Below are 27,172 nucleotides of genomic sequence, written 5' to 3'. Positions count from 1 at the left end.
TTAAAGGGACAATCACTGGTCACTTCCATTAAGAACATCATTAGAAGCCCTCTTGTCAGCCTTATCAGGACCTCACCCTCACTACAAAGCAATGGTAGGGACAGCCCTGCCACTCGAGGGAGACTGGTCCTGCAATGAGTGCAGCCTGCGGTGTTCCCAGCTGGGACCATGAACTGCAAACTCAAACCAACAGGGACTCAGAATTTACACAGTCTCCTGTGCTAAATATAAATATATAAATGTGCCCTAGGTCAGGTGAATGGGGTAAGCAGTTAATTTGATTCATAGATTTTTTTTTTTTCAAGAATGGGAGCTTCTCTCAGCCCTAACCCAACTTTCTAGCCCTTTTTTCTATTTTGACACCATTTTCTCAGACAGTATTTTTTTTTATTAGTGATTGAATAATGATCAAAAAGACTGTGGGATAAGACAGGTACAACTCCACATAATTCCCACCACCTCAGACAATATTTTTATACAACTCCATGTCAGCTATTAAAGTCAAGAAAAAACTATGATAGTCATGGGCCCCTAGGAGTATGCCTAAAATGGATTTCCTAACTTTCTTCCATCCTAAGGTCCCTATTCTCATCTACTCAGTTCCTACTTTTTTGGTTCCTGTTCATTAATCATTTTATCCTGCTTTGTATCTTCCTGCTCTCAGCCACCAGGTTGCAGACACTATCATGATTCCATCCAGATTTCCCTGGGCAGACAGCCTTACCAATGAGTCCTGGAATCTTACCTCTCCAGAGCCCTACCCTACTAGGGAAAGATAGAAGCAGGCTGGGGATATGGATCAACCCGTCAACACCCATGTCCAGTGAAGAAGCAGTTACAGAAGGCAGAACTTGCACTTTCTGCACCCCAAAAATAATTTTGATCCATACTCCCATGGGGGTGAAATAATATGGGGAAGATAACCAGAGAGCTCTGAACTCCAACTCCATCAGGTCCTAGAGAGAGAAGGGGGGGTGGTGGTACTTGAATGTTAGGTTTATGTGTGACTTAAAAAGGAAGAGAAGATGGGACCTTAAAAATGGGCAAATATATACAAATATAGACAGTTGTATAAATATAGTTAACCCACATCTGCAACCTTAGAGAACTTCTGTAGCTCATAAATAAATAAAATCTTAAAAAAAAAATGGCATTGTAACATTCATGTCCAGAAAGATAAATGTTAGGGGAACATGACCAGAGGGTTCTGAACTTCAGTTCTGCCCCAATTCAGAACTTTTGTGACAAGGAACCTCTGTTTTTTCCCCATCATGGGGAAGATAATTTGGAGAACACCTGAGGAAGCCAGACCCTGTTTCCATTACCTAAGAGGGAAGTGAAAAAAGGAAGAACACTCAGAAATTATAATAAATATAGGTGTAGCTTAGAAAGGAAATAAAGGTGGTGCCTTAGGAGTAAGTAATAAAGAGCAGCAGTTTCCACATGGGGTCATCCATCTTTTCCCAAATGCTACTCTGATGCATGCCTTTTCATTTTCCTAATTAAAAGTTCAAAATATCTAAAGAGAGAGAGTGTGTGCAAAGAGGAAAAGGAGGAGGAGGAGGAGGGAAGAAAAAGTAACCCTTTGAGAAATACTTACAAGAAAGGGCAGGAAAAAAGCCTTTAGTCTTATAAATGCAAAAAGAATGAGGAGGAGGAGAGAGAGGAGGAGGGAGAGGAGGAGTCAAAGAAGACAAGCAGCAATAGTAGTTATTGCCATGGCACATATACTCAGTGGAGGTGCCACTCAGCAGTTAAGAAGACTATATTGTGTCCTATTGTGGGACAAAAATCAATGGAATTAACAGGGATTATGCTTAGTGAAAGAAGTAAGGAAGCAGGGGGTCCGGCGGTGGCGCAGTGGGTTAAGTGCACATGGCGCAGGCACAAGGACCGGCATAAGGATCCCGGTTCGAGCCCCCAGCTCCCCACCTGCAGGGGAGTCGCTTCACAGGCGGTGGAGCAGGTCTGCAGGTGTCTGTCTTTCTCTCCCCCCTCTGCCTTCCGCTCCTCTCAATTTCTCTCTGTCCTATCCAACAACAACAACATCAATAACAACGATAATAATACCACAACAAAAGGAAAAAGAAATGGCCTCCAGGAGCAGTGGATTCGTGGTGCAGGCACCGAGCCTCAGCAATAACCCTGGAGGCAAAAAAATAAAAAATTAAGAAAGTGATGGATAACTATGGGATGACTTCAGTCACATGTGGCATATAGAGAACTGAAACACATGAACATGGGAAAAAGATATATATAGTCAAATCATATCTGTTACTTTGGGAGTAACATATATATAGTGTTAACATGGTGGTTACCATTAGGGGGAGGTGAAGGTAGGCACAGAGCTTTGGTGGTGGGAGCAGTGTAGAATTATACCTCTATTCTCATAATCTTGTAAATCACTGTTAAATTACTAATAAAATATGATTAGAAAAAAGACAGCATTGTGTCATTCAAAACAAAATGGATGAAACTGGAGGCAAATGTGCTAAGTGAAGGAAGGAAGTGAAAGATAGCGACCAGATAGCTTTACTTATATGTGGATGAGACAACTAAAAAACCAGTAATAATAGTAACCAAACTAACTCTCAAGACTCTGGAAATGATAGTGGTTATTGGAGAGAGTGGGAGGGAAATGGGGGCATTGGTAGAAGGACCTTGCATATAAAGGCACTAGAATTTTGGTGGTGGGTGGGATAAGACACATGCACATGTAAAAGATTACAAATATACTCATAAAATTGCAAGCAATGCTAAGGCAGTAAAAAATAAAAATGTACAAAGAATGACCCCAGAAGCACTGATCAAGATGGTCATTGAACAAGTTAATTGTTCTTCTTGAGCACCTATTAAGTGCCCTACACTATGCTCCAAAGCAATGGAAGTGCCTGTTTTGAGCAAGTTGCATCTCAGTTAAATGGGTAAGATAAACAGACCAATAGAGCACATTTGTGCTGGAGATGCTAAAAGCAGGACTTGGGGTCGGGGAAGACTAATGATGGGAAGTATCATAGCAAGACCTTGGTCACAGTTTCCTCCCTGGGAATACAGGATGAGTGGGACAGAATGTGTTCAGAGAGCACCCGACCAGAGGAACGTGGAGCAGCCTCTGAGAAGGCTGTCCTCACACCCAAGGCTTTAACAACCTCTACTATACCCTCACCCCATAGGTTACAAAAAAGCAAGCCCTGGTCCACACACAGTCTGAATGATGCTTTCTTCACCAAAATAATGTTTTTATACTGCAAAATTTCGTATACAAGTCTGATCTGCTTTCTCTTGACAAACTGTAAGGTCTGGCAGCTCTGAGCCTACATTCTTGCACATCACCAGCTGACTGGAGCAGAGACACAGCTCCCCCTGTTAGAAAAGGCATGCACATTGTCTCCACACAGCTTACACTAGCTTGCTGGCTTGGTCCGTGTAGGCATCTTCATGTTAGACTCTAGTCTCAAATAGCTCTCTGTAACAGGAATCCTTGACCAGAGGAGAAAGGATGGTCAAGCCAAGTGGCTCATCATGTCAGAAGGAACTTCTATTACTCTTGCTAACAAACCTCGACTCTGTTAGATACACTTCAAACCAAAACCTGTCTTGTTCTCTTTCCCCAAACATTTATAAGTACCAGACAGTCCCTGAGAGAGCTTAAGAAATCATTAGGGTCTTCTATTTTCTTACACATCAGTGAGGATTCATTATGTGCCAGTTTTTATACCAAGTGAACAAAAAGAAACAAATCATATTCTTTCAAGATGCTAACACAAAACTCTAACAAAAGGCAAATATTGACAAGGATGTAAAGACAAGGGAATATTTCCACACGGTTGGAATGCAAATTAGTGCCTCTATTGTGTAGAACAACACAGAGACTCCTCAAAAAATTAAAACTAGATAACAGGGGCTGGGCAGTGGCTCACCTGGTTACATATTGCCATGCTGAAGAACCTGAGTTCAAGCCCTCGGTCCCCACCTACAGGGGAAAAATCTTCACGAGCAGTAAAGCAGTACTTCAGGTGTATCTCAGTTTCTCTGTCCTTCTTTATCCCCCATCTCTCTTAATTTCTCTCTTTTCTATCAAATAAAATAAATAAAGTTGTAAAAAATGATGAAATTATGATCCAGTAACCCTATTTGTGGGGATATAGCCAAGAGAATCAAAGGGGTCTTGAATAGATATTAGTAGCTACATGTTCACTGGAGCTTCATTCACAATAGCTAAGATTCTGGAAGCAGCCAAATGTTCACAGACAGATGAAAAGATAAATAAAATGTGAGAGGTATATGTAATGGAATATTAATCAGCATTAAAAATTAAGGCAATTTTGCAATACACAACAACATGGATGAACACTGAGAACACTGTGCTAAGTGAAATAAGTCAGACATAAAAAGACAGGGACTGTATGATTCCACTGGAATATATTTACCAGGGTTTGAAGCTGGACAGGGGGATTATTAGTCAGCAGACACAATTTTTCACTTATGCAAGATGAATAATCTCTAGAGATCAGCTGTATATTTTTATATTTACAGTCTACAACAATGAACACTTGAGCTTATTAGGAGGTCTGGAGTTCAAGAGGAAAGGAGAATGAGATAATGAGAGAACAAAGAAAATCACCTCCTAAGCAGATACGAAGGTGGATAAGTTTGGCTCATCTGCTTAGAAATGTCTCTGAAAATCATGGAGAACATGCCAAAGAATAGGCCCTCCAGAGAGTGGGAAGAGTGGGGTACTTATCTATGACTCTCCCAGACTCTCCCAGTGCTGCTACCAGAGAGAGGTGACTTTGAGCACTATAAGTATCTGAGCACTTATTTATTTTTTTTTTTTGCAATGAACACATGTGGGCCCTTGCTTTTATAAGGCTCTACAACCTTTCAAGATAAACTTTCAGATAAAAGTTGGAGGAGAGAAAATAGCATTAACAGTTACACAGAAAAGACTTCCATGCCTAAGGCTCCAAAGTCCCAGATTCAATTTCTAACACCAACATAACCAGAATTGAGCAGTGTTCTGTTGGGCATTACGCCCTGCTCCATCGTTGAGACTATGGTCTATTTACATAATCATTGTTTTGCCTGAGACCCGCCCTGCCTGCAGGGTATTGGTTAGAACCTTCGCAACAGCTGCTACGGAAGCTTCCTACCTTCACACTCTTTTCTCCACCCCCTCTCCTAGCCATTTCCTTTTCAGACCTGCCACTTCTGGTTTCTAAGATATAAAAAGCATTGTCTCTGATTGCATTGCATTCCCACTCCACCACGAGTCCCTGGTTCCTCTCCCACGTCGCTGAGTAAGCAGCAGCCCAGGTTGGCTCTGGTCGAGTTCTCTCCAACCCAGAGAGCGCGTGCCAGGGAAGAAATGCCTGCAAAGCTAGCCCAGCAGTGCTCTGGTAAAATAAATAAATAAATAAATAAATAAATAAATAAATAAATAAATAAATAAATAAATGTTATGATCCCATTTTCCCCATATGAACATACAAATATCCAAAATGCTACATATACTACAACATACACATAGGTTCTATCTGGATCCAGGCTACATATTTCAGCTAGAAATAGAAAATCAGGATGGAGTTGGGCAGTAGCATAATGGGTTAAGCACAGGTGGCACAAAGTGCAAGGACCAGTATAAGGATCCCAGTTCGAGCCCCCAGCTCCCCACCTGCAAGGGGAGTCGCTTCACAGATGGTGAAGCAGGTCTGCAGGTGTCCATCTCTCTCTCCTTCTCTGCCTTCCCCTCTCTCTCCATTTCTCTCTGTCCTATCTAACAACAACATCAATAACTACAACAATAATAACAACAACAATAAAAATCAACAAGGGCAACAAAAGGGAAAATAAATATTTTTTAAAAAAAGAAATAGAAAGTCATTACAGGCTTGTAGCAGTGATAATAGCTGGGATTCTTGTTTATAAGTAGCAGCAACCTATTCAAACTAAGTTATGAAAATGAGAATTAATTTTAAAGTTATTATGGAGCTCACAATATCTATTAGAACTACATATTCCTACTTTCTGTTAGAATGTCTTTAAAATGCAGGCAGAAATGGGTTAGAAGTCAAGGGAAACAGGGAGTGAGTGAGGAATTCAACACAAGTCACTCCACATGCCTAGAAGTTACACTGGATTCTAGATAGTTATGCTCAAAATTCCAAACATAAGAATATGCCAGGACACCACAAAGCCCAGGATCTTTGTTCACATATGGGTGATAAGTGACTAGTAAGAGGCAAACGTGACTCCTCAGCTTCCACTATAGCAGGCAAGACTCTTCTCACCAGCACATCTCCCTAGAGAAGCGACCCAGATGCTAGATAGCCAAAATTATGGCACCTGTCCAAACCACAATTCTAGTAGCATTTAATCTTCTCATTTCCAGATCAAGCATCCATCATCTTCCCTCACATAATCCACTTTTGAATCTACTTCACTGATTGTTCCTGGGCATGCCAGTTGGTTGACATATGACCTTTATAGGAATGGTTCCGCCAGTTGTACACTTGGCGTCAGTCTGAGGAGGACGAAGAGTTGGATGCTTGTCTCCCTCGGTCTCAGTACTGAATCACTTACATCATCAAATCTCACAGAGACTGAAGGGATATGGAAGCACACAGAGCACTGGTTTGGCAGCTAACATGCTGAAAAAAGTGATCAATATTTTGGGAATCAGACTCCACTTGGATCAAGACTTCATGGACTCCGGGTCAAGTAAGCATGCAGGTCTGAGAGAATTTGGAATCTTTATTATATAAGCATATAATGAATCTCTCTGAGACACTCCTACCTCAGAATACCTCCTCACTGTTTGGGTGAGGGGCTAATAGCAGCAGTGGCTTTAGTTGTCTTTGCACAGTCGTGTCATTGCACGCTGCTGGCCAATTCCTCTGCAAAGCAGTAAACTACATTGGGCTAAACCAAGAGCTGGCTTCCAAGAACAGAACTCCAGAGGTGGATGGGCAAAACCACTTCAGAATCTACTCTGGAGTTCTCTGTTTTCCTCTGCAGCAAAGTTATAATAATTCCCTTCTCTGAGGCATAGAATCTTTGGAGTATTTAAGCAGTAGAATGGAAAAAACACCATATAATCCTCATTGAAGTTGGCCTGTGGTTTCAAATTTATTTTCCTAGTAATAATATTTTTCATAAATGTGAAGTTTCTGAAATGGTCAAACCCACAAAAAAATAAACTGCTGTTTTCAGCCACATAAGTATCCCATTCCCATGCTGCAAAGACTAAATTAAATTAGAATTTTATATTTAAGGGGGGGAAATCCTTAACTAACTACTTTTTAAAAGCAAGACCACTGATGAAAAAATATATTTATATATATGTGTGTGTATATATATATATATATGTATATACATATATATATGCACTTTCAACACAAACCATGTTAATCCATGGAAAACTACATTCTAAAAGACATTTGTGAATGGTCTCAAATTCGCAACATAATGCCATCTTTACATAGAAAGCACTCCACATGTTTGTAGTTCCCCATCTCTGATTTACAAAAGCAACAAGAGACAATACTGTCTGCAGCATTATAAACTCTACTTCTCTAATTTTAAAACCTTTGCCTCCATCATGTGGAGTCACTCTCCCATGTATTTTGTATTCTGGCAATATACTAAGTGCCTGTTAAACTTCTTTTTTAAAAAATAATTTTATTTTATTATTTTTTTTATTTTGTCTCCAGGGTTACTGCTGATGCTCGGTGCCTGCACTATGAATCCACTGCTCCTGGAGGCCGTTTTTTCCCTTTTGTTGCTCTTGTTTTCTATTGTTATTGTTGTTATTATTGCTGTTGTTGCTGGATAGGACAAAGAGAAATGGAGAGAAGAGGGGAAGATAGAGAAGGGGAGAGAAAGATAGACACCTGCAGACCTGCTTCACTGCCTGTGGCGTGATCCACCTGCAGGTGGGGAACCGGGGGCTAGAACCGGGTTCCTTACACCGGTCCTTGTGCTTTGTGTCATATGTGCTTAACCCGCAGCACTACCTGCCCAGCCCCCACCTGTTAACTTCTGTGTCATTCAATTGGCAGTCAGTGGCTGGTCTGTTCCCTTCCTTTCCATTCTATAACTCAGGCTCTTATCATCACATATCTGAAGACTTAGTGCAAACTTACCACAGCTTTCTCACTTCTGATCAGCCTGTACAAAGCTGCAGTAATAATCCTCCCAAATCATTCTGATAGGGAAATTCCTTAATATTTCATTGCACCAGACACTGGCATATTGCCACATTGTCCAGTTAATTAAGACCACCATATTCCAATCCATCAAACACACTAAGTGTGCTGGACTGATCCTTTCCTATCATGTTTGATGTGTCTATGGCATCCCTGTTTGAGACACTCAGCTCAACCAGCACCTATCCAAGAGGTGGGGCCCAGTGTCAGTTTGCCAGCCACTGTGGTTCTATAATCCCAGAATATCTTTTAATGTCCGCTCAGATGATACTTCTTCCATGAAGCTCTCCAAGAACATTCTAGTCATGGGTTATTGTGTGCCCCCTGCTAACTATAGTTATCATGTGCTGTTCAAGGATTGCAGGAGCTGTTTGTCTTCACCTATACAGTTCTCTTAGATCCTAACAGGTTTCTTGATGGTCTCAAGGAATGTCATTATCCCACTTCCATCTCATCAAATGGAAGTCTGAAGCGACCTCCTCAAGCGAGCTCTATTTTTATGTTTCCCTCTCATTCTTGGGGAAACTATTCTTCCCCTAACTTCCTAGAAAAATCCCTAAGATTTTGTCCTTAGGAAAAGTGAAAAGAGCTACTTTGCCATGGGTGTGGCCCACGTCACACTGAAGGAAATTTTGGTATTGTTCTCTCTCTTTCTCTCTCTCTCTCTCTGTCTGTCTCTCTCCTTAAAAAAATATATGGAGGAGGAAAAAGTGAAAGGAGCAGACAATCTATTCATTTGCAAAGGAGAGCTGGAAGGAGTGTTGGTCAATACAGGCTAAAGGAAGGACTATAGAAAACAATGATCACACTTGCCTCGAGGTGGCCTATCCTGGTATTTTGACATTAAAAGGAATGCATTTTTTTTGTCCTAGCTCTCTATTAATTGAATTACAGGATGAGTTGATGGGGGGGTGGGGAGTTGCAGAGAGTAATGGAACAAAAACAGGAAGGAAAACAGAATATTTTCAAGAGTGGGATCTATTCTCTGCCCTAATCCAACTCTCTAGCTCTTTTCTCTACTCTGACACCATTTTCTTATTTTTATCCAACTTCATGCTAACTATCAAACTCAAGCAAAAACTATCATAGTTGTGGGCCCCTAGAAACATGCCTAAAGTGGACTTCAGAACTTTCTTCTAGCCTACCTAATCTCATCTGCTCTATTCCTATTTTTGGGTCCTTTTCATTAACCATTTGTCTCAGTTTATGTCCTGCAACCTTCCAGACACCAAGTTGCAGAAGCTACCATGACTCCACTCACCAGTGTGTCCTGGAACCTCACCTCTCCAGATCTCTAGCCTACTAGGGAAGGATAGAAACAGGCTGGGGGTATGGACGACCTGACAATGCCCAAATCCAGTGAAAAAGCAGCTACAGCTGCCAGAATTCCTACCTTCTGCACCCCAAAAACAACTTCGATTCATACTCCCAGTGGGGGAGAAGTGATAGGAGGAAGAGGATAAGAGGGCTCTGAACTCCAGCTCCATCAGGTCCCAGAGAGAGAATATGAAAAGAGAAGGGACATTTGGACGTAGTAATAGGGTTATGTCTGGCTTAGAGAGGAAGAGAGGACTAGAATTGGAAGAAAAAGGGGGCAATTATGTACAAATGTAGACATATAGTTGTAGAGATGACAGTTAACCCATGTCTGCGACTTTGGGATACTAGAGTGATCTGCAGTGGAGGGACTTAGGATTCAGAACTCTGGTGGTAGGAACAGTGTGGAATTATACCCCTGTTGATATATAATTTTGTAAATCAATATAGAATCCCTAATAGAAAATTTTTAAAAGAAAAGGAGAGACAAAGAGAAAAATCAGTGCTTATCTGAGCAGTAAGAAGTAGATGCTTTGGAAATTGTTATATTGCTATCTCTACAAAATGCTAAATAAACATGGGCAGGGACTACACTAATGTTCAGAGCACACTGTCCAAATAATTGGCCTTCAGTTGAGAATTTGTTGAATAATGGAATAAAAATTGACTTATGTTTGCATTTGCTATCCAGTTATTTGCCAATATGATCACGAAAAACAGTAATTGAGCAAACTACAATAGTTACAGCAAGTGAGAACGTATACCATAAAAAAAAAAAGACTAGATTATAAGGCATTAAAAAAAAACTAGATTAAAAAGGCTTTTGCCTGGAGTTTGCTTCTGAAGGGCATATAAAGGAGCAGGCCAAAAAGGTGACCTGGCACTGGACAAGGGACTGTAAGGAGGGAACAAGCGCTGTCGCATGTGCAATCGGTGCCCCTCCTCATCAATTCCCCATGGTAGGTTTTGAAGACGATACCCCTCCACTACAGCTGGGCTTCCCAAAGGGCAGCATCAGAATGGGGGAAATAAATGATTAACGTAAAAATAAAAATAAAAGGTTCACTTCCACGAAAGCATAATGAGATGTCCCTCTTCTCAAGGTGCTTAATTATAACTGGCAAGCTCATGAAATGAGAAATGGCAAAGCCACTTTCTCAGAAGTCCGGGCTCTCAAGTATGAGCTGTAGGATGCAGCCTCTGGGGAGCAGGGTGGGCAGAGAATGCACACAGGCATGAGTCTGGTTTCTCTCTGTATGTGTTTATGTCCTTTTCCATCAACAAGTTATGTATACACATCAATCTCACCCCCCCTCTCAGTTGCTTCCCCCCCCCACACACACACACACTTTGTTGGCCCTGCAGCTATCTCCCTTTGTATCTTCATCTTTTCTTTGTCATTACCCTATAAAACAAAACACAGAAATGAAGTTGCCATCTTGATGTTTAGCATGCGAAGCAAGTCAATTTTTATATATCTTGTCCTTGGGACATTTTTATGGTTTCTTTATTAAAAGACTAAACTGTTGCCTTCACATATAGGTAGTCTCTGATTTTTTTTAACATAGCATCAGAGGCCCTGGACAGAATAAAAGCTTCCTGACATTAGGGTGTCCATGCTTGTGGTCTCTTTCACTCTACTTCCTCAAAAAGACAGACAAGGAGGGAGTCGGGCAGTTGGTTAAGAGCACGTGGTGCAAAGCGTGGTATAAGGATTCCAGTTCGAGTCCCTGGCTCTCCACCTACAGGGGAGTTTCTTGAAGCAGGTCTGCAGGTGTCTATCTTTCTCTCCCCCTCTCTGTCTTCCCCTCCTTTCTCCATTTCTCTCTATCCTATCCAACAACGATGACATCAACAACTGTTGGTATTCTTCATAGTGGTTCGGTCCCCTTCCCCCCCATCTCTAGTTGATTGTGGTTTAGTCCTGCTAGTTTGGAGGGCTGCTTGTCCCTGCCCCAGGAAGGAACCCCGACAGAGTTCCAGAGTGACAGAGTTCGAGAGTTCTTGGCGCCGCCGCGGGGGAAGGAGGCAGGAGAGTTCTGTTTGGTGATTAGTTTGGGTTAGTTTATGAATCGTTGTTCCTGAATAAAGAAATACAGCTTCCCTGCCTAGCCGTGTGTCTCTGGTTGTCTCTGTTACCCGCCCGTGAAGCTAGCCTGGCCAGCTGGAGCCTCCAAAAATAAACAACAAACAACAACAATAATAACTACAACAACAATAAAAACAACCAGGGCAACAAAAAGGAAATAAAAATATATTTTAAAAAAATCTTTTTTTAAAAAAAAAGACATAGCATAATGGTTATGCAAAGAGATTCTCATGCCTGAGGCTCCAAAGTCCCAGGTTCAATCCCCTGCACCACCATAAGCCAGAGCTGAGCAGTACTCTGGTAAAATAAAATAAATAAATAAATAAATAAAATAAAAGACAGACAAGGAGTCATCCTCAAATCCCTCTTTTAAGCAGGGCAAAGTCTTTGCCTTGAAAACAGAATGAAGCTCTGTTATGTAACCCAGCAATCCCAGGTAGATAGATGTGTGTCTGTCCAGGTCAGAGACATCATCCTTTTTGTTGTCAGTATTGATAGTTGACAAAAAAACCTGGTAGAACTCACTCAGTCTAGCCATGGTGACTACTGCTGACTCAAAAGAAAACAAATGCCCCTGGGGAGGATGAGATACACAGTTTCTGATTTCAAAGTTGCCAGTAGGGGCCAGAGAAATAGCTCGCTTGGAGACAGTACTGCTTTGCCATCTGTGCAACCCAGGTGCAAGGCTGACCCCACTGTATTGATGGGAGTGCTATGATCTCTGCCACTCTCTCTCTCCCTCTCCCCCCACCTCCCACCCCAGGGTTATCAATAGGGCTTAGTTCCAGCACTATCCACACTCCTAATAGCCGTTTTCTTCCACTGTACTGGATAAGACAGAGAAAGATTGAGAGAGGAGGAGGAGATAGAGAGGGCAAGAGAAAGATGGACACTTGCAAACCTGCTTCAATGCTATGAGGCAGACTGGAGTAGGTATGGAGCCAGGGCTTACACCTGGATCCTTGAGTGGGTCCTTGCACTAAATTGTGTGAGCCACTACCCGTCCCTCTATCTCTATTTTAAAAAGAAGAAGAAAAAAAAAATAGTTGACTTTAGAAAAAAAATAATTGGTAGCACACCTGGTTGAGTACATGGATTACAACATGCAAGGACCTGGGTTTGAGCCCCCGGTCCCCACCTGCAGGGGGAAAGCTTTGCGAGTGGTGAAGCAGTGCTGCAGGTGTCTCTCTGTTTCTCTCCCTATCACCCCCTTCCCTCTTCATTTCTGGCTGTCTCCATTCAATAAATAAAGACAATAATTTTAAAAAGTTCCACCTGGGTAGTTAGTTGGGCAGTAGTGCAGTGGGTTAAGCACATGTGGCATGAAGCACAAGGACCGACGTGAGGATCCCAGTTAGAGCCCCTGGCTCCCCACCAGCAGGGGAGTGGCTTCACAGGCAGTGAAGCAGGTCTGGAGGTGTCTGTCTTTCTCTCCCGCTCTCTGTCTTCCCCTCCTTTTTCCATTTCTCTCTATCCCATCCAACAATGATGACATCAGTAACAACAACAACAACAATAACTACAACAATAAAACAAGAGCAACAAAAGGGAATAAATAAATGTGCTTTTTTTAAAAAAAAAAAAAGTTCCACCTGGGAGTCCGGCAGTAGCGCAGTGGGTTAAGCGCACGTGGCGCAAAGCACAAGGACCGGTGGAAGGATCCGGGTTTGAGCCCCCGGCTCCCCACCTGCAGGGGAGTCGCTTCACATGCGGTGAAGCAGGTCTGCAGGTGTCTGTCTTTCACTCTCCCTTTCTGTCTTCCCCTCCTCTCTCCATTTCTCTCTGTCCTATCAAACAACGATGACATCAATAATAACTACAACAATAAAACAACAAGGACAACAAAAGGGAATAAATAAATAAATATAAAAAATTAAAAGAAAAAAAGTTCCACCTGATGGAGGCATAAAAGGTAAACAACTAATGCCAAACAGTTTGGACAGTTTGAACTGAACCCCACGATTCAAGAATAACACTATCCTGTGAAAAGGAGCTCACATATGAGGCAGTTTGCTCCCTCCATAAGTCAGGGAGGCAAGGGACAAGCCACCAGGAGTATGGCGGCTTTCACCAAAGTGCAGATAAAAAATATCCTGTCCTTCTGGGAACTGGGGGAGGAGTGTCACGTATTAGTTCTCTGTGTGCTCTTGATAGTTGATGATGATCAGAACTATGGTCACAGTGCCCTCACTACCTTATAGAGTCAGAAGGTTTGGGGTACAGCCTCTCCAGAGAATCTGACTAAGTTCTGACTTTGACTCACAGGTGTGTTCAAGAAAGGTAAAGTTTTCAAGCTGATTTCTTTGACAATTTGTGACCCTTTTAACATATCTCTCTATGCTGAACTTGTATAACCTGTGCTTTATTTCACTTACATGAACTTGAACTACTGATAATTTTTCTTTAGTTTTTATTGGGAGATCAAGGTTTACAGCACAGTTGTTAGCACATGGGTACAATTTCTCATCTCACTAAAGTGGGTGTCAGCAAACAATCTCACCCCCAAATTAGACAAAAGATAATACCAAAATGTGCAAAGAGCTTGCCAAACTCAGACATAAAAATGAACTATTGATATTTTATATTTTAAGGAAAAGTCCATGTCTGAATTCTAACGTTACTATCACAAACACTGAGATGGAAGATAGAATATGCTGTTGGCTAGAAAAGCCTGTTATCAATATTTATAGAATGAAAATATCCTGCATATTAATGAACTCAAACCTAATAGTGCTATAAAGTGAGGAGCATTTCATTTGCTATACCTATTTTTTTTTTTTGCCTCCAGGGTTATTGCTAGGGCTCATTGCCTGCACTATGAATCCACTACTCCCGGCGGCCATCTTTTTTCCATTGCTGTTGCTGTTATTGTTGTTGCTGTTGCTGTTGTTGTTGGATAGGACAGACAGAAATTGAGAGGAGAGGAGAAGACAGAGAGGGGGAGAGAAAGGTAGATGCCTGCAGAATAGTTTCACCATTTGCGAAGCAACCCCCCTGGCAGGTGGGGAGCTGGGGGGCTTGAACTGGGATCCTTGTGCTTTGCACTATGTTAGCTTAACCCCTTGTACCACCGGCTGGCCCCCTGCTGTACCTTTTTAAAGAGAACACCAAAAAAACAAAAATAGCACCCATCAAAAGTTCTTTCTTCCCTGGAAATTGCCTAGCTTGGGGAGTTTAACTGTTGCATTTCAATAGTATGTAAAGTTTAGCAGGGAAAAAGATCAGTGAATGCATGGATATTTGAATGTGTGTGCTCATGACACCATAGACAGCCTCAAGAATTATTTCATACAGTCGAGTTTTCTCTTTCAGTTAAGGTAGCCATTCAATATCACATTCTCTTGCATCTTTTGAAAGTCAAAGCACTAGAAGGCGAATTAGTGGAAAGGAAAATCTTTAACCACAAGTAACCTCACCTCACCACCTTTCTTTAGTTTCAAGGAAAAAAAAAATCAGAGCCAGACAAAGTCAAAAAATTATCTTCTTGGTGTAGGCTTGCTAAATCCAACTTACTAATATGCTGAGATGAAGAGTTATGGCAGTAACAGTATTGAATTAAAACGAGGAGCTAGGGTTTGGGAACTGGCTCAAGCACTAACTATGGCTTTAGTCTTGATAAATCATGTAACACTCTGACCTTAGCTTCCTCATCTGTGAAATGAGGATAACCATGTGCCCCAGGGTTGTTGTGAGATTAAAATCAGATGATGTGGGTGAAGAGTAATGTGTAAACCATAAAGTAAATAACACGTTTTCCTAAAGAGCAGTCTATGCCAGTGTTCTGTGTTTGCTCAAAAGTCATGATTGCTCGTGACTTTGGAAATCATAGGATCCAAACAAATTAATCAGCAACTGGCCAGCACTTTGTCAGCATATGGTCACAGGCAGAGTTGCTGATCCATGCAATGAGATTCCTGCCCAGCCCGGTATTCCAGTGTCCAAACCACCTGGCCCATTCTCTACCTCCATTTCCCTTTAGTTCCTCATGGACTTCTTCCTATCCATCCTCCAATGTGTGTTCTTATATCCTGTGCTAGATACATGTGTCCATCTCTCCTGATGACACTCTCTGATGACAGCTTCACTTTTTCCTTCGATCGCACCTTAGAAAACACCCTCCCAAATCAGCCTGGCTCCTGAACCTCTAGAAGTGATGCTCTTAGATAATTCCAATTTGTGGGGAAGATCTGACAATCCTTAAATCATACTAAGTCACAAGACTTTGAGCTGCTAAGCCTAAGTCTTAGGAATCTGCAAAAGAAAACTTGCATCTAAGTTTCTAGTAGTCTGACTAGAAGCCACAATTGGATTATAGCCAAACTTGCCTTACACTATTACCTTAACATCAACATCTCCCAATTTAACTAAATATCTAAAGAAAGAGTAATAGCAATTTTAGCAAAATGAGTACATGACATTCCATGTTCCTTTGGGAAAAGCATGAATTTCAATGGTAATGATAAGAAAACGTGTCCAAACCAAAACTAAACATTTTAAAGTGTAGGCGCTTATAGTCAGGGTTGGTCGCGCTATCCAGAATCCTTGACTGGAGGCATATTGTCATTTTAGCTTCTACTCACACAACCTATGAGTCACATTCAATAAGAATCACATCTTCTAAAGGGTTAAAAGAATATTTGCATAAGGTCTCAACTCAAGCAAGTCCAAAGTTAGAAAGGACTAAGACAAAGATATAAAAAGATTTGAGCCCTAAAGTTGGAGCTGAGTGCCAAGTAGATTCAGCTGGAAATTTGGCTGAGGCTAGATGGTTATATTCAGAGAGTAAATCAAGTGACATTAATCTAGGAGAGTTTACAATCCCACTGGCTAATTTATGTTCATAGGGTTTTTCCTAAAATTATTTATTTCAAAAGTCATCCCCTTCGAGGTTAGTAGAATTACAGAATAGATTCATTCATTCAACATAGGTTTACTGAGTACAAACAAAGCATAAGCAAATTAAAGAAAATGATGTAAGTGGGTCAGTATGGAAAGTCCTTTGGATAAAAAGGTAAGATTAAGCATGCATCATCTTTTACATCAACAATATAATTACTCATCAGGGAGAAAAAATTTAAATTTGCACATGTGTAGCACGGAATGTACTATGATGAAAAAAATCCTTTGTATTTTCTGGGAAATTTTCTGATTTTAAAATAGTGAGCTGCATAGGGAAAAGAAATACAAGGTGATGCAGAGTAAAGGGATATGGATATGGATTAAGGCTATGAATAAAGATAGGAACTATATGAAGCTTTTCCTTTCCTTTGACTTTTCTCTTTTTTTTGCAGAGTGAAGGCCTTTATTCATGTGCAGTTTCACAGTTCACAGGCTGATTTTTTCCCCCACTCATTCTTTTCATTAGAGAACAAAAGGAAGAGAGACCACAGCACTGGAGCTCCCCTCTGTTGCCATGGTGAGTCCATGTGGTCCCAGAGTTTGAGGCTGGGCTATCTGTGTGTCAAGACACACACACACACACACACACACACACACACACACACACTAGCAGGTGAGCTATCTTCTAGCCTCATGTGAGTTTTAATAAGCTAGACAGGAACTGAACTTCAGAAAGGAGAAAAGGTCTGATCATAGCAGAGCAGCTGATATTTAGGATTAAAGATCCAGAGGCAAGAACAGTTAATTAATAGGTGGAATGCTGCAGCCAAGTCAAATAAGTCCTAGTGGTATGAATAGGCTCAAACAGATAATAGAACGGTAGAGTTTCCAAACTGAAAAGAAGCTTAACGTTATTGTTAATAGCTCAATCTGTGAGGTAATGGTCAATCTCTAATGATTTCTCAACTAAGAAGCAAACTTATAACTCATTAAATCAATATTATCAATGTCTATTTTCTTTGCCTCTTGGCCAAAAACTTCCAGATCTTGATTTAGACATGTTTCTATATCACCAAATTCATATGTACAGAGAGAGAGATACTCATCATTTTGCCTCCCACCACAAGAATATTACCCATACTATAAATCTATAATTCCTTCAGCATCCATATCTTGACCTTCCATTTTCCACTCTCCCTTTCCTTCCTAAACACAGGAAACCATCAATTCCAAATGAATTACATTCAAGATTCTATCTAGTGTACCACCAGGAGTGGTGGATTTATAGTGTTGGTACCAAGCCCCAATGATAACCCTGGTAGCAATAAAAAAATTTTAAAAAGATTTTATCCATTGCACTATCCACCAACCGTTCCTTGCCAGTCTCCTGCAATGTAGAGTACAATGATGGTTTCCTAATGTCATCCAATTAGCCATCTTATTGACATCCAACTCCCAGTGCATAGAATATACTTTTTGGCCACCCATATTCAGCAGAGGAGCAATTACAGAAGTCAGACCTTCCACCTTCTGCACCCCATAATGACCCTGGGTCCATGCTCCCAGGGAGATAAAGAATAGGAGAACTTTCAAGGGAGAGAATGGGATACAGATTTCTGGTGGTAGGGGTTGTGTGGAATTTTACCCCTCTTATCCTATGGTCTTGTTGATATTTTAAATTTTATAAATAAATTTTAAAAATTAAGTTCAGCAAATATTGTCATATATATATATATATATATATATATATATATATATATGTTGGCATACATTTTCATAAACTTCACTCCTCATGTCTCTGTCATCACTCAAATTCTTTGCCTTGAATAGCCTTTTAACTCTCTTTGCCTTGAAGGTCATAACTTTCATTTATAAACCAGCTCAAACTTGAGATAACTTCACCAAGCATTCGATCACTCCCTTCTACATTCTCTCCAGACACTTGATCAACACGTTATGAGAGCAGGTAGTGTTCACTATAATTGTTGTGTGGGGTTCTGCCTCTTAGATTCAGAGTCACTACCAGTTAGAGTACTGGTCCCACTCATCATTGTGTCCCAGCAACCACTACTCAGCCCTGAAAACTTAAACACTTGCTAAATTAAAGAAATGAGACTATGCCTTATGTCAAAGGATAAAAATGACGTCCTTGGAAGCTCTTCTTATCCAATGACTTATTGAACTTCTGCATTCCATAAACACTCTCTTAAGACTCCCCTTGCCCACAAAGCACATACACACAAAGTATTTAGCAAGGCCTTTGGGGATCTAGGCCTTTCGAAGCTCGAAGCTCGAAGCTCGGCATGACGTATCACTTCTGAAAGTAATAGTCATTTCACAGCTCTACGCTGTGCCTTGGGCTTTTATAGACTTTTCTTCACACTAAAGTTGGCCAAAAGCTTCAGTCTAAGTAGTGAAGACTTTCTGGTGTTCCACAGTGTTACTCCACAGCCATTATGAATTCTGCTCTTCCCTGGATCTTTTTATTGAGATTATTATTATTGTATAATAACCAGGAAAAAAATGGATAGGGAAAGAATGATTTTAAAATGGTGAACTGAGGGGCCAGGTGGTGGCGCACCTGGTTGAGTGCACATGTTATAGTGCGCAAGGACCAGATTCAAGCTCCTGGTCCCCACCTGCAGGGGGAAAGCTTTGCAAGTGATGAAGCAGGGCTGCAGGTGTCTCTCTGTATCTCTCCCTCTCTATCTCCCCCACCCTCTCAATCTCTGACTGTTTCTACCCAATAAATAAAGATAAATTTTTTTTTTAAAAAAATGATGAACTGAACCATGAACTTACTGAGGGCAGGAACCACATAATTTATTCATCTTTCCCTAATCAAACTTCCCCAGCATTTAGAAGACCAGAGAATGTCTGTGGGTGAATGGATGGAAAGATCAGTTTTGTCAAAACTCACATGTTCTTCAAATTTCTGGAAGCTTGCTGTAAAAATCAGTAAGGCCATGAAGGGGTTGGAAACTTTCCAGTTGAATGTAGGCAAACTAGCCACGGCCTTACTTTCTCTAGCAGACTCACCATCTTGTGTGTTTGGACTCAGAATCTGAGTCTGGAGTTCCTGCAGGCTGATTCCCAGGCACTTGCAGACCTCTTCGGGACTATAGGGTTCAGGGTGAAGGGCATCCTCTAAAATTAACAGCATTTCTTCCAGGCTGACCTGGAGTGTGGTCTGCACCTCTTCCAGCCGCAGTACTTTATCCCACTGTAATTCTTTGTACTTTGCCAGGAGCTGCAAGTTCAAACCAAGATAGTGGTCAGTTTTCACTACAGAAACTGATATGCACACTTTAATTGGGCGACCTCAACTTTAGGCTGGCTTTTCTTTCCATTCAATCTATTCAAATTTCCCACCATTGCTTGAAAAATGCAAGGGTTTGGATGTTTATAATTAAGCATGCCTGTGTGACACTCACAGTCTATTCAAGTCTTTGTCCTTAAAAAAAAAAAAAAAAACCAATAAAAAAAACTAATCCCCACTGCCTTTTTTTTTGCCTCACACCACTTTCCCTCAGGCTATTGTTTTGAGTGATTGTGTTCTTTTATCCCTATTCAGCTCATCCCTAATATACTGCTCTCTATAAAGTCTGCAGAAAACTACTCAAATCTCATGTGCCCTGGGTTCTGAGGTGGGTGCTGTATGCCCAATTTCATTAAAGCACTTCCTGTTTACCACATATCTCTTTGAAAATGGCTAATGAATTTAAGTATCTGGGCATTTGGAGCAAAGCCCCAGATTTTAAATGAAAGCCTCATTGGTGATCTTATGAAAAACCACTTCATTAGGGGGCTGGTAGTAGTAGAGTTGTATGATTCTCCACCCTCAAGGAAAGAGTTCAGCTTCCAGTTACATCCTGAGACACCCCCACAAACCTTTGTAATCAGGTCCAATGTGGAAAAGCTAGTTCACACTGTTGCCTTCATCCTCCCCAAACTGCTCAGTGAGATCTTCAGAAGAGAAAAAGAGTGAAAACCCCTCCCAGTGGGGTTTGTAAAGTTTATTCCCTGGGTGTGATGCCAGCAGGTACAGACAGGACAAACAGCAAGAAGAAGCAAGAGGAGGAAGGGGTAATTTCCAAGGAAATGTGCATCTGATTTATCCTATTATTCTGATGATTTGATTTTCTTTATTCTCAACAGGAAACAAGTTTTACCAAAGGACCATTGTGTTTTGGTTTAGGTCCACTCACTTCTGAAGAATGTTAACAACATAAGTCCTTATAGGCAGTAATTCCCTTTTTTATAAACTCCAGCTCATATATTTGAAAGGAGTTAATGAATTTATGGCAGAAATGGGAAAAGCAACACTAGCATATTTTTCCACTCAATTATTTCATAGGGCACGGTGCCATTTTTAAAGTAAAGGTACAAGCTATCCTATTTGTTTAGCAATTTATCTAGTGTTTATTAGCATGACAACCATAGGTTGAGTTATTTGTTCAGTCATTTCATTCATTCATGATCTGTATTCCAAAAATAACTTGAGAAGCTTAAAAGACATACCTAAAGCAAAAGAAAAATATATACAGTCTATTTTATTTTACAAAAGGAAAACTAAAGCTGATGATCTCCTAGGTTGACACTTTCTGAAATGCAAATCTAAATTCACCTTAGATAAAAATCAGATGACCAAAAAAAAAGAAGGAAAAAAAAAAAAGAAAGAAAGAAAGAAATGAATGACAGAAACACTTATATATTGTTGTATGGTCAAAATGTGTTTCTTTTACACAAGAAGAACCTGAACTGGAATTGGCGTATTGCACCAAAGTAAAAGACTCTGGGGTGGGTGTGTGGGTGAGGGAGAATACAGGTCCATGAAAGATGATGAATGACATAGTAGGGGTTGTATTGTTATGGGGAAAACTGCGAAATGTTATGCATGTACTATCTATTGTATTTACTGTGGAATGTAAAACATTAATTCCCCAATAAAGAAATAAAAAAGAAAGAAAACTGCAAAAAAAAACCCAAAAAATTCTTTCTTTTAATTTCAACATCCCTGTTAAATAGGTATTACTTTACTCAAGAAATAAAAGAGGGAGTGGTTTACCCAAAACCATCTAACTTATAAGGAACAAATTTGGAAAGAGAATTCAGGTTCTATAATTCATTTCTGCTTTCCCCAAGAGCACTATCTCAGAGAGGTGCTATTTATGCTATGCTACTCATATACAAAATCCCCTTGGCCATCACATGTCTGAGATCTGGAGCTGGGGTAGAAATTGTGAAAAGTAAAAAAAGAAAAAAAAAACTTTAATTTGGAAACTAGCCCTGTCCCAGCTTCAATCCCCAGCACCACTATAACTCAGAGCTGAGCAGTGCTCTGGGTAGCAAAGGAAGAAAAGAAGGAAGGAAGATGGATGGGGGAAAGAGAGTAAGGATGGAACAAAGGAATTCATGAACAAGTTCAAGGTCCTTGTTTTAGAGCATCCCCTGACCATTGTGAATATGTACAGGGGACGGGGCGGTAGTGCAGCTGGTTAAGTGCACATGGCACGAAGAGCAAGGACCCGCCCAAGGATCCTGGTTCGAGCCCCACAAGCGGTGAAGCAGCTCTGCAGGTCTCAATCTCTCTCTCGCTATATGTGTGTGTGTGTGTGTGTGTGTGTGTGTGTGTGTGTGTGTGTGTGTGTGTGTGTGTGTGTGTATAGCTTCATGAGGGGATATATAGATCCTTTCTCAGTTTCTCTGTCCTAGCAAATAAAAGTGAAAAAAAGAAGTATAAATATGTACATTAGATGGAGGCCAACATTGGAGTAGCGCCACCCAGAGCCTCTCTCCTGTATTGAGCCTTGAGCTAAGCTCATAGCAGGGCCAAAACCATTTGCAGCCTCTTCAAATGGAGATGGCAGTGTGTTTGCTAACCACCCAGGAACCTTGTCTGTTGGAGTCCTTGACCCTCCTTTTTTTTTTTTTTCTTCACAGAGTGCTGGGGCCAAAAACAGCTGCTGCCATGCTAATGTTTCATGCTCTAGCCCTTCCCGCTAGCTACCTCCTTCCCTGTTCTGTTTTGTTTTGGTTTGGTTTTTTTTGCCTCCAGGGTTATCACTGGAGCTCGGTCCTGCACTAGGAATCCACTGCTCCTGGACACCATTTTCCCCATTTTGTTGCCCTTGTTATTATTGTTGTTGTCATTGCTGTTGCTAGATAGAGCTGAGAGAAATCCAGAGAGGAGGGGACAGAGAGGGGAGAGAAAGATAGACACCAGCAGACCTGCTTCACCGCTTGTGAAGCGACTCTCCTGCAGGTGGGGAGCCGGGGGCTTGAACCTGGATCCTTACGGTCCTTGCGCTTCACTCTATGTGCTCTTAATCTGCTGTGCTACCGCCCAACCCCCGTCCCAGTGGTTTTAAAGAACTTTGATGGGTTTCTCCTCCCCAAAAATTAAAGTAAAAGGAAGAGGAAAAGGAAAAACATCTAAGAACTACCCTTCCCCTGACCCCCAAATGGGCCTATGAACCTGTCAACAATGATCTTGAAATTCTCTCTGTTCTCACTTGAACAAGTCACATTGCCTCAGGCACCTGATCCCAGGAAAATGAGTCAGAGATCTGTGAGGTGAAAGTCTGTGAGGGAAGCCTGCAGGCCACAAGGTTGTTTTCAAAGGTCCCTTCCTATGTGGTTTTTCTTCCCAGACAGAGGCACTAGCAGACCAGAAGTTCACGTTTGCTCCAGCAATAGCCCAGTCTACTGTTGGGCCCACTTACAGCTCAGCTGGAAGGTTCACACAGCCAATTTGGTGTGTGCTTTAATTAAGGATGAAATCTACCACATGTCCTCAATGACAGCTGCACGGCCATGAGTCGTGGGATAGTGCACTGCATTGTGGGACTGGAATAGAAAAGCCGCTTTAAGCCCTTTGAAATTTGGCTCAGGAAACTGAAAGATGACTTGCAGATGAGGGGAATGGGTGGGTAAAATTACTGTAACTCAAAGACAGAGCTTCATGAGGGAATTTGCCACTTGTGGCCCTGATGACTAGCCTACTTCACATTCGAAAAGCAGGGCTGTGAGTCAGGGCTATGGGTCATTTCACCTCAGACTCCTCATCCGGGAGCACAATAGGGAAATAAGGGAAAGCTAGTCTCTGCCCACATTTGCCTTTTATGCTTTCCCCGCAAACATTAAGATTTCTTGTCAGATATTACTGTTGGGAAGTTCTCGAGTCTGTTCCTTGCTCTGGGGACAGGTGTTCAGAACACGGTTCTAGAAGGAGGCAGCTCTCGCGAGCAGGACCCCTGTCCTGGGCTGGTTTCTCTCAGAAGCAGGCTCTGAAAAAAGGACTTAGTGGGGAAAATGATTCTAAGGAGCACTATTAAGGAGGATATGGGAATCCAGTGCCCTACAGTGGAGGAGGATGACACTGATCTTGGAGGGTTCATCTTGATCAGTTCTACAACTGTATACCTGATAAAAACAGTTCTGTAAATCAACATTTCTTCAAAAAGTGATTTAAAAAAGAAAGAAGCACAGTCTAAAGGAGTAAAAAGGGAGACAATAGCTTAGACAAATAAACATGGAAATACCTTATGATTCAGCAATACAACTCATAAGCGTATATCCAAAAAGCATGGAAACACTCATTTGAAGAGATATGTACACCCCTATATTCATAGCTGCATTATTCACAATAGCCAAGGAATGCTTAACATAAATGCTCATTGACACATGACTGAATAGATTCTGTGATATATACTCAATGAAATACCACTCTGCAATTTAAAACGCTATTATATCTGTCAGGAAAAGATGGAACTGTTGGTAATTATACTTAGTAAAGTAAGGAAGGAAGTGAGAGACAGCTACTGGATGATTTCAGTCATGTATGGAATATAAGTTATTGAAACACCTAAGATTGGGGGGGGCAAATTGTCTCTTTGTGAGAACTTTGTGAGAACTCTAGTGACTGGGGGGGGGTATACTCTGATAATTTGGCAAATCATTATTAAATAACTAATAAAATCATATTTTTAAAAGTAAGGAGACACAATACAAGGAGCTTTGATGTGGGCAAGCAAGGTTGAGCCTGCAGACCCTCTGAGACCTGAACTGTATAAACTTTACTTGTATCTGGAGAAGAACCTGAATAAAGCCACAATCACTAGTCAAAGTCTTGGGTGAGAACTTCTTCCAAGGGTATCTCTCTCCAGTACTTCCTAGATACAAACTGAGCTTTCCTGAAGGTATAAAATGTCCTCAGTCTGAAAGAGTTAGTAGGGCTAGTGCTGAGGTAAAGACCCTACCTCAGGAACCTGTGAGTAAGAATCCACCTGTCTGACTTTTTCACTGCAATTAGAAGCATTAGCAAATCACTGGATAAAGTACCAAGTCTGCTTGTCATTTCAGAAGAGCCAAAGATTTCTCACCTTATATCTGAGTTAACTCTAAAAACAATAATTCACTCAACAAGCTGTTTTCTACACCACAAAAGCAGCTCCATTGCTGTTGTTTCGGGTTATATACACCACATGAGTTTATTTATTTGTAAAACTTCAAAAAGACATAAAAGCTGGAAGACTGAAAAAAAATTAACCAAATCATCTGTAATCATCCCACTTGGATAACACTAACCTTTACCTGAACCACCGGTTTCTTATTCACACCTACACACATGTAGACTGACACAAATGGGAGCACACACAACTGTTTCTGTTGTGGATGTTTTCATTGATTTGGTTGGTTGGTTTTGTGTAACTTCCCTTTCAGTTATGCACAGCCTATCCACAGTAACCCGCAGCAACTGGTGACTTTTGTGTCTTATGGTCCACACAGAACCATCATGAACACAGTCACTTTCTTGATCTTCTTTAGTGTTAGTCATCTCCACTGTCTGTGTCTTCCAACTGGTTTGCAGGTCACAACACACCTGAAGAACTCTGCACAACTGTGCATAACGGGTCTTCTACAACCCTCAGCACAGGCTCTTCTTTTCCCAGGCATCTCCATGCTTTGTGTTCTGGGTCTTGATCACAGCTAACTCCTGAGCGACAGGAAGGAAAATAGCATTTTCCTGGACTTCTTCACTGATTTGGAGAACACGTCACAATCTACTGTGGACTAAAACACCCAGTATGTGAAGTGAAGCACTTAATACTTACTTCACTAACATACCATGAAGATTAAATAAGACAATAAGAAAATACCCATCACTGCCCCAGTCTCTAAAGAGAGGCTGGGTCATCCTGTCCTGACACTCAAGGAAGACTGGTCCTGAAATGAGTGCACCTGCAATGTTCCCAGCTGTGGCCATAAACTGTGAGCTCAGACCAACAGGGACTCAGAAGTTACACAGGCTCTTGTGCTAAATATATATATATATATAGTGGTCCGGGAGGTGGCATAGTGGCTAAAGCATCAGACTCTCAAGCATGAGGTCTTGAGTTCAATCCCTGGCAGCACATATCAGAGTGATGTCTGGTTCTTTCTCTCCTCCTATATTTCTCATTAATAAATAAATAAAATATTTAAGAGAAAGAGAGAGAGAGACTCCTCTTTCTCCTTAAAAATAAATAAATATATGGACCTTGGATCAGGTGGATGGGGTAAAAAGTTAATTTTTTTCATAGATTTTTTTCAAGAATGGGAGCTACTCTCTACCCTAATCCAGCTTTCTAGCCCTTTTCTCTACCCTGATACCATCTTCTCAGACAATAGTTTTGTCCAACTTCATGTTATTTATCAAACTCAAGCAAAAACTATGATAATTGTGAGTCCCTTGGAACATGCCTAGAATGGACTTCCAAGCTTCTTTCCACCCTAAGATCCTTATTGCCATCTTCTCTGTTCCTACTGATTGGTTCCTGTTCATTAATCATTTTGTCCTGCTTTGTATCTTGCCACTTCAGCCACCAAATTACAGATGCTATCATGATTCCATCCTGACTTCCCTGGGCAGATAACCTCACTAAGGTGTCTTGGAACCTCATGGTTCTGCCACACTAGGGAAAGACAGAAACAGGCTGAGGGTATGAATCAAACTGTCAATGATCATGTCCAGTGAAGATGCAATTACATAAATTACAGAACTCCCACCTTCTGCATCCCCAAAATAATTTTGATCCATACTCCCAGTGGGAGAGGAATGATAGAGGGAAGATGATCAGAGGGTTCTGGACTTCCAGCTCTATCAGGAACCAGAGAGAGAAGGGGAAGCAGGAAAAGAGACATTTGGATAAAGTACAGGAGTATGTGTGACTTGGAAAGGAAGAGAAGATGGTACCTTAAAAGGGGGAGGGGAGGCATGGTCCAAGAGAGAGTGCAGTGGATAAAGCACTTCAAGTATTGAAGTCTTGAGTTCAGTCCCTGGCAGCACATGTACCTGAGTGATGTCTGATTCTCAATCTCTCTCTCTCTCTCTCCTCCTATCTTCTTCATAAGTAAATAAAATATTTAAAAAACATTTTTTAAAAGGGCCAAATATATACAAATATAGACAGAATATAGTTGTAGAAATAATAGTCAACCCATATCTGCTACCTTGGGAGAACTACTGTAGCTTCCAACGGAGGGACTGGGGATCCAGAACTTTATAGGTGAGAATAATGTGGAGCTGTATCCTTGTTGTCTTGTAATTTTATAACTCAATATGAAATCACTAGAGAGAGAGAGAGAGAACCCATCAACGTGTGCCTGGTCCGAACAAGGTCCTCTATTAAGGGCCATTTCCTTCCCACCTCATATATTCCTGCCTCTCTAACTACCT

At 41.2% G+C, this 27,172-nt stretch overlaps 1 protein-coding gene across 4 annotated transcripts in view; it reads right to left on the bottom strand.

Moving 5' to 3' along the window:
• The window catches only part of GALK2 (galactokinase 2), a 197,387-nt gene that overhangs the window by 40,542 nt on the left and 129,673 nt on the right, over positions 1 to 27,172 (bottom strand). For all 4 annotated transcript variants that reach the window (XM_060174638.1, XM_060174640.1, XM_007517331.3 and 1 more), the window contains one exon: positions 19,492 to 19,702. In XM_060174638.1, the coding sequence (XP_060030621.1) occupies positions 19,492 to 19,702 (211 nt within the window). The remainder of the gene's footprint in view (positions 1 to 19,491; positions 19,703 to 27,172) is intronic.

The sequence above is a fragment of the Erinaceus europaeus genome, chromosome 16, assembly GCF_950295315.1.
Source record: "Erinaceus europaeus chromosome 16, mEriEur2.1, whole genome shotgun sequence".
NCBI classification, from domain to species: Eukaryota; Metazoa; Chordata; class Mammalia; order Eulipotyphla; family Erinaceidae; genus Erinaceus; species Erinaceus europaeus.
This window is presented reverse-complemented; position numbering and strand designations above follow the sequence as displayed.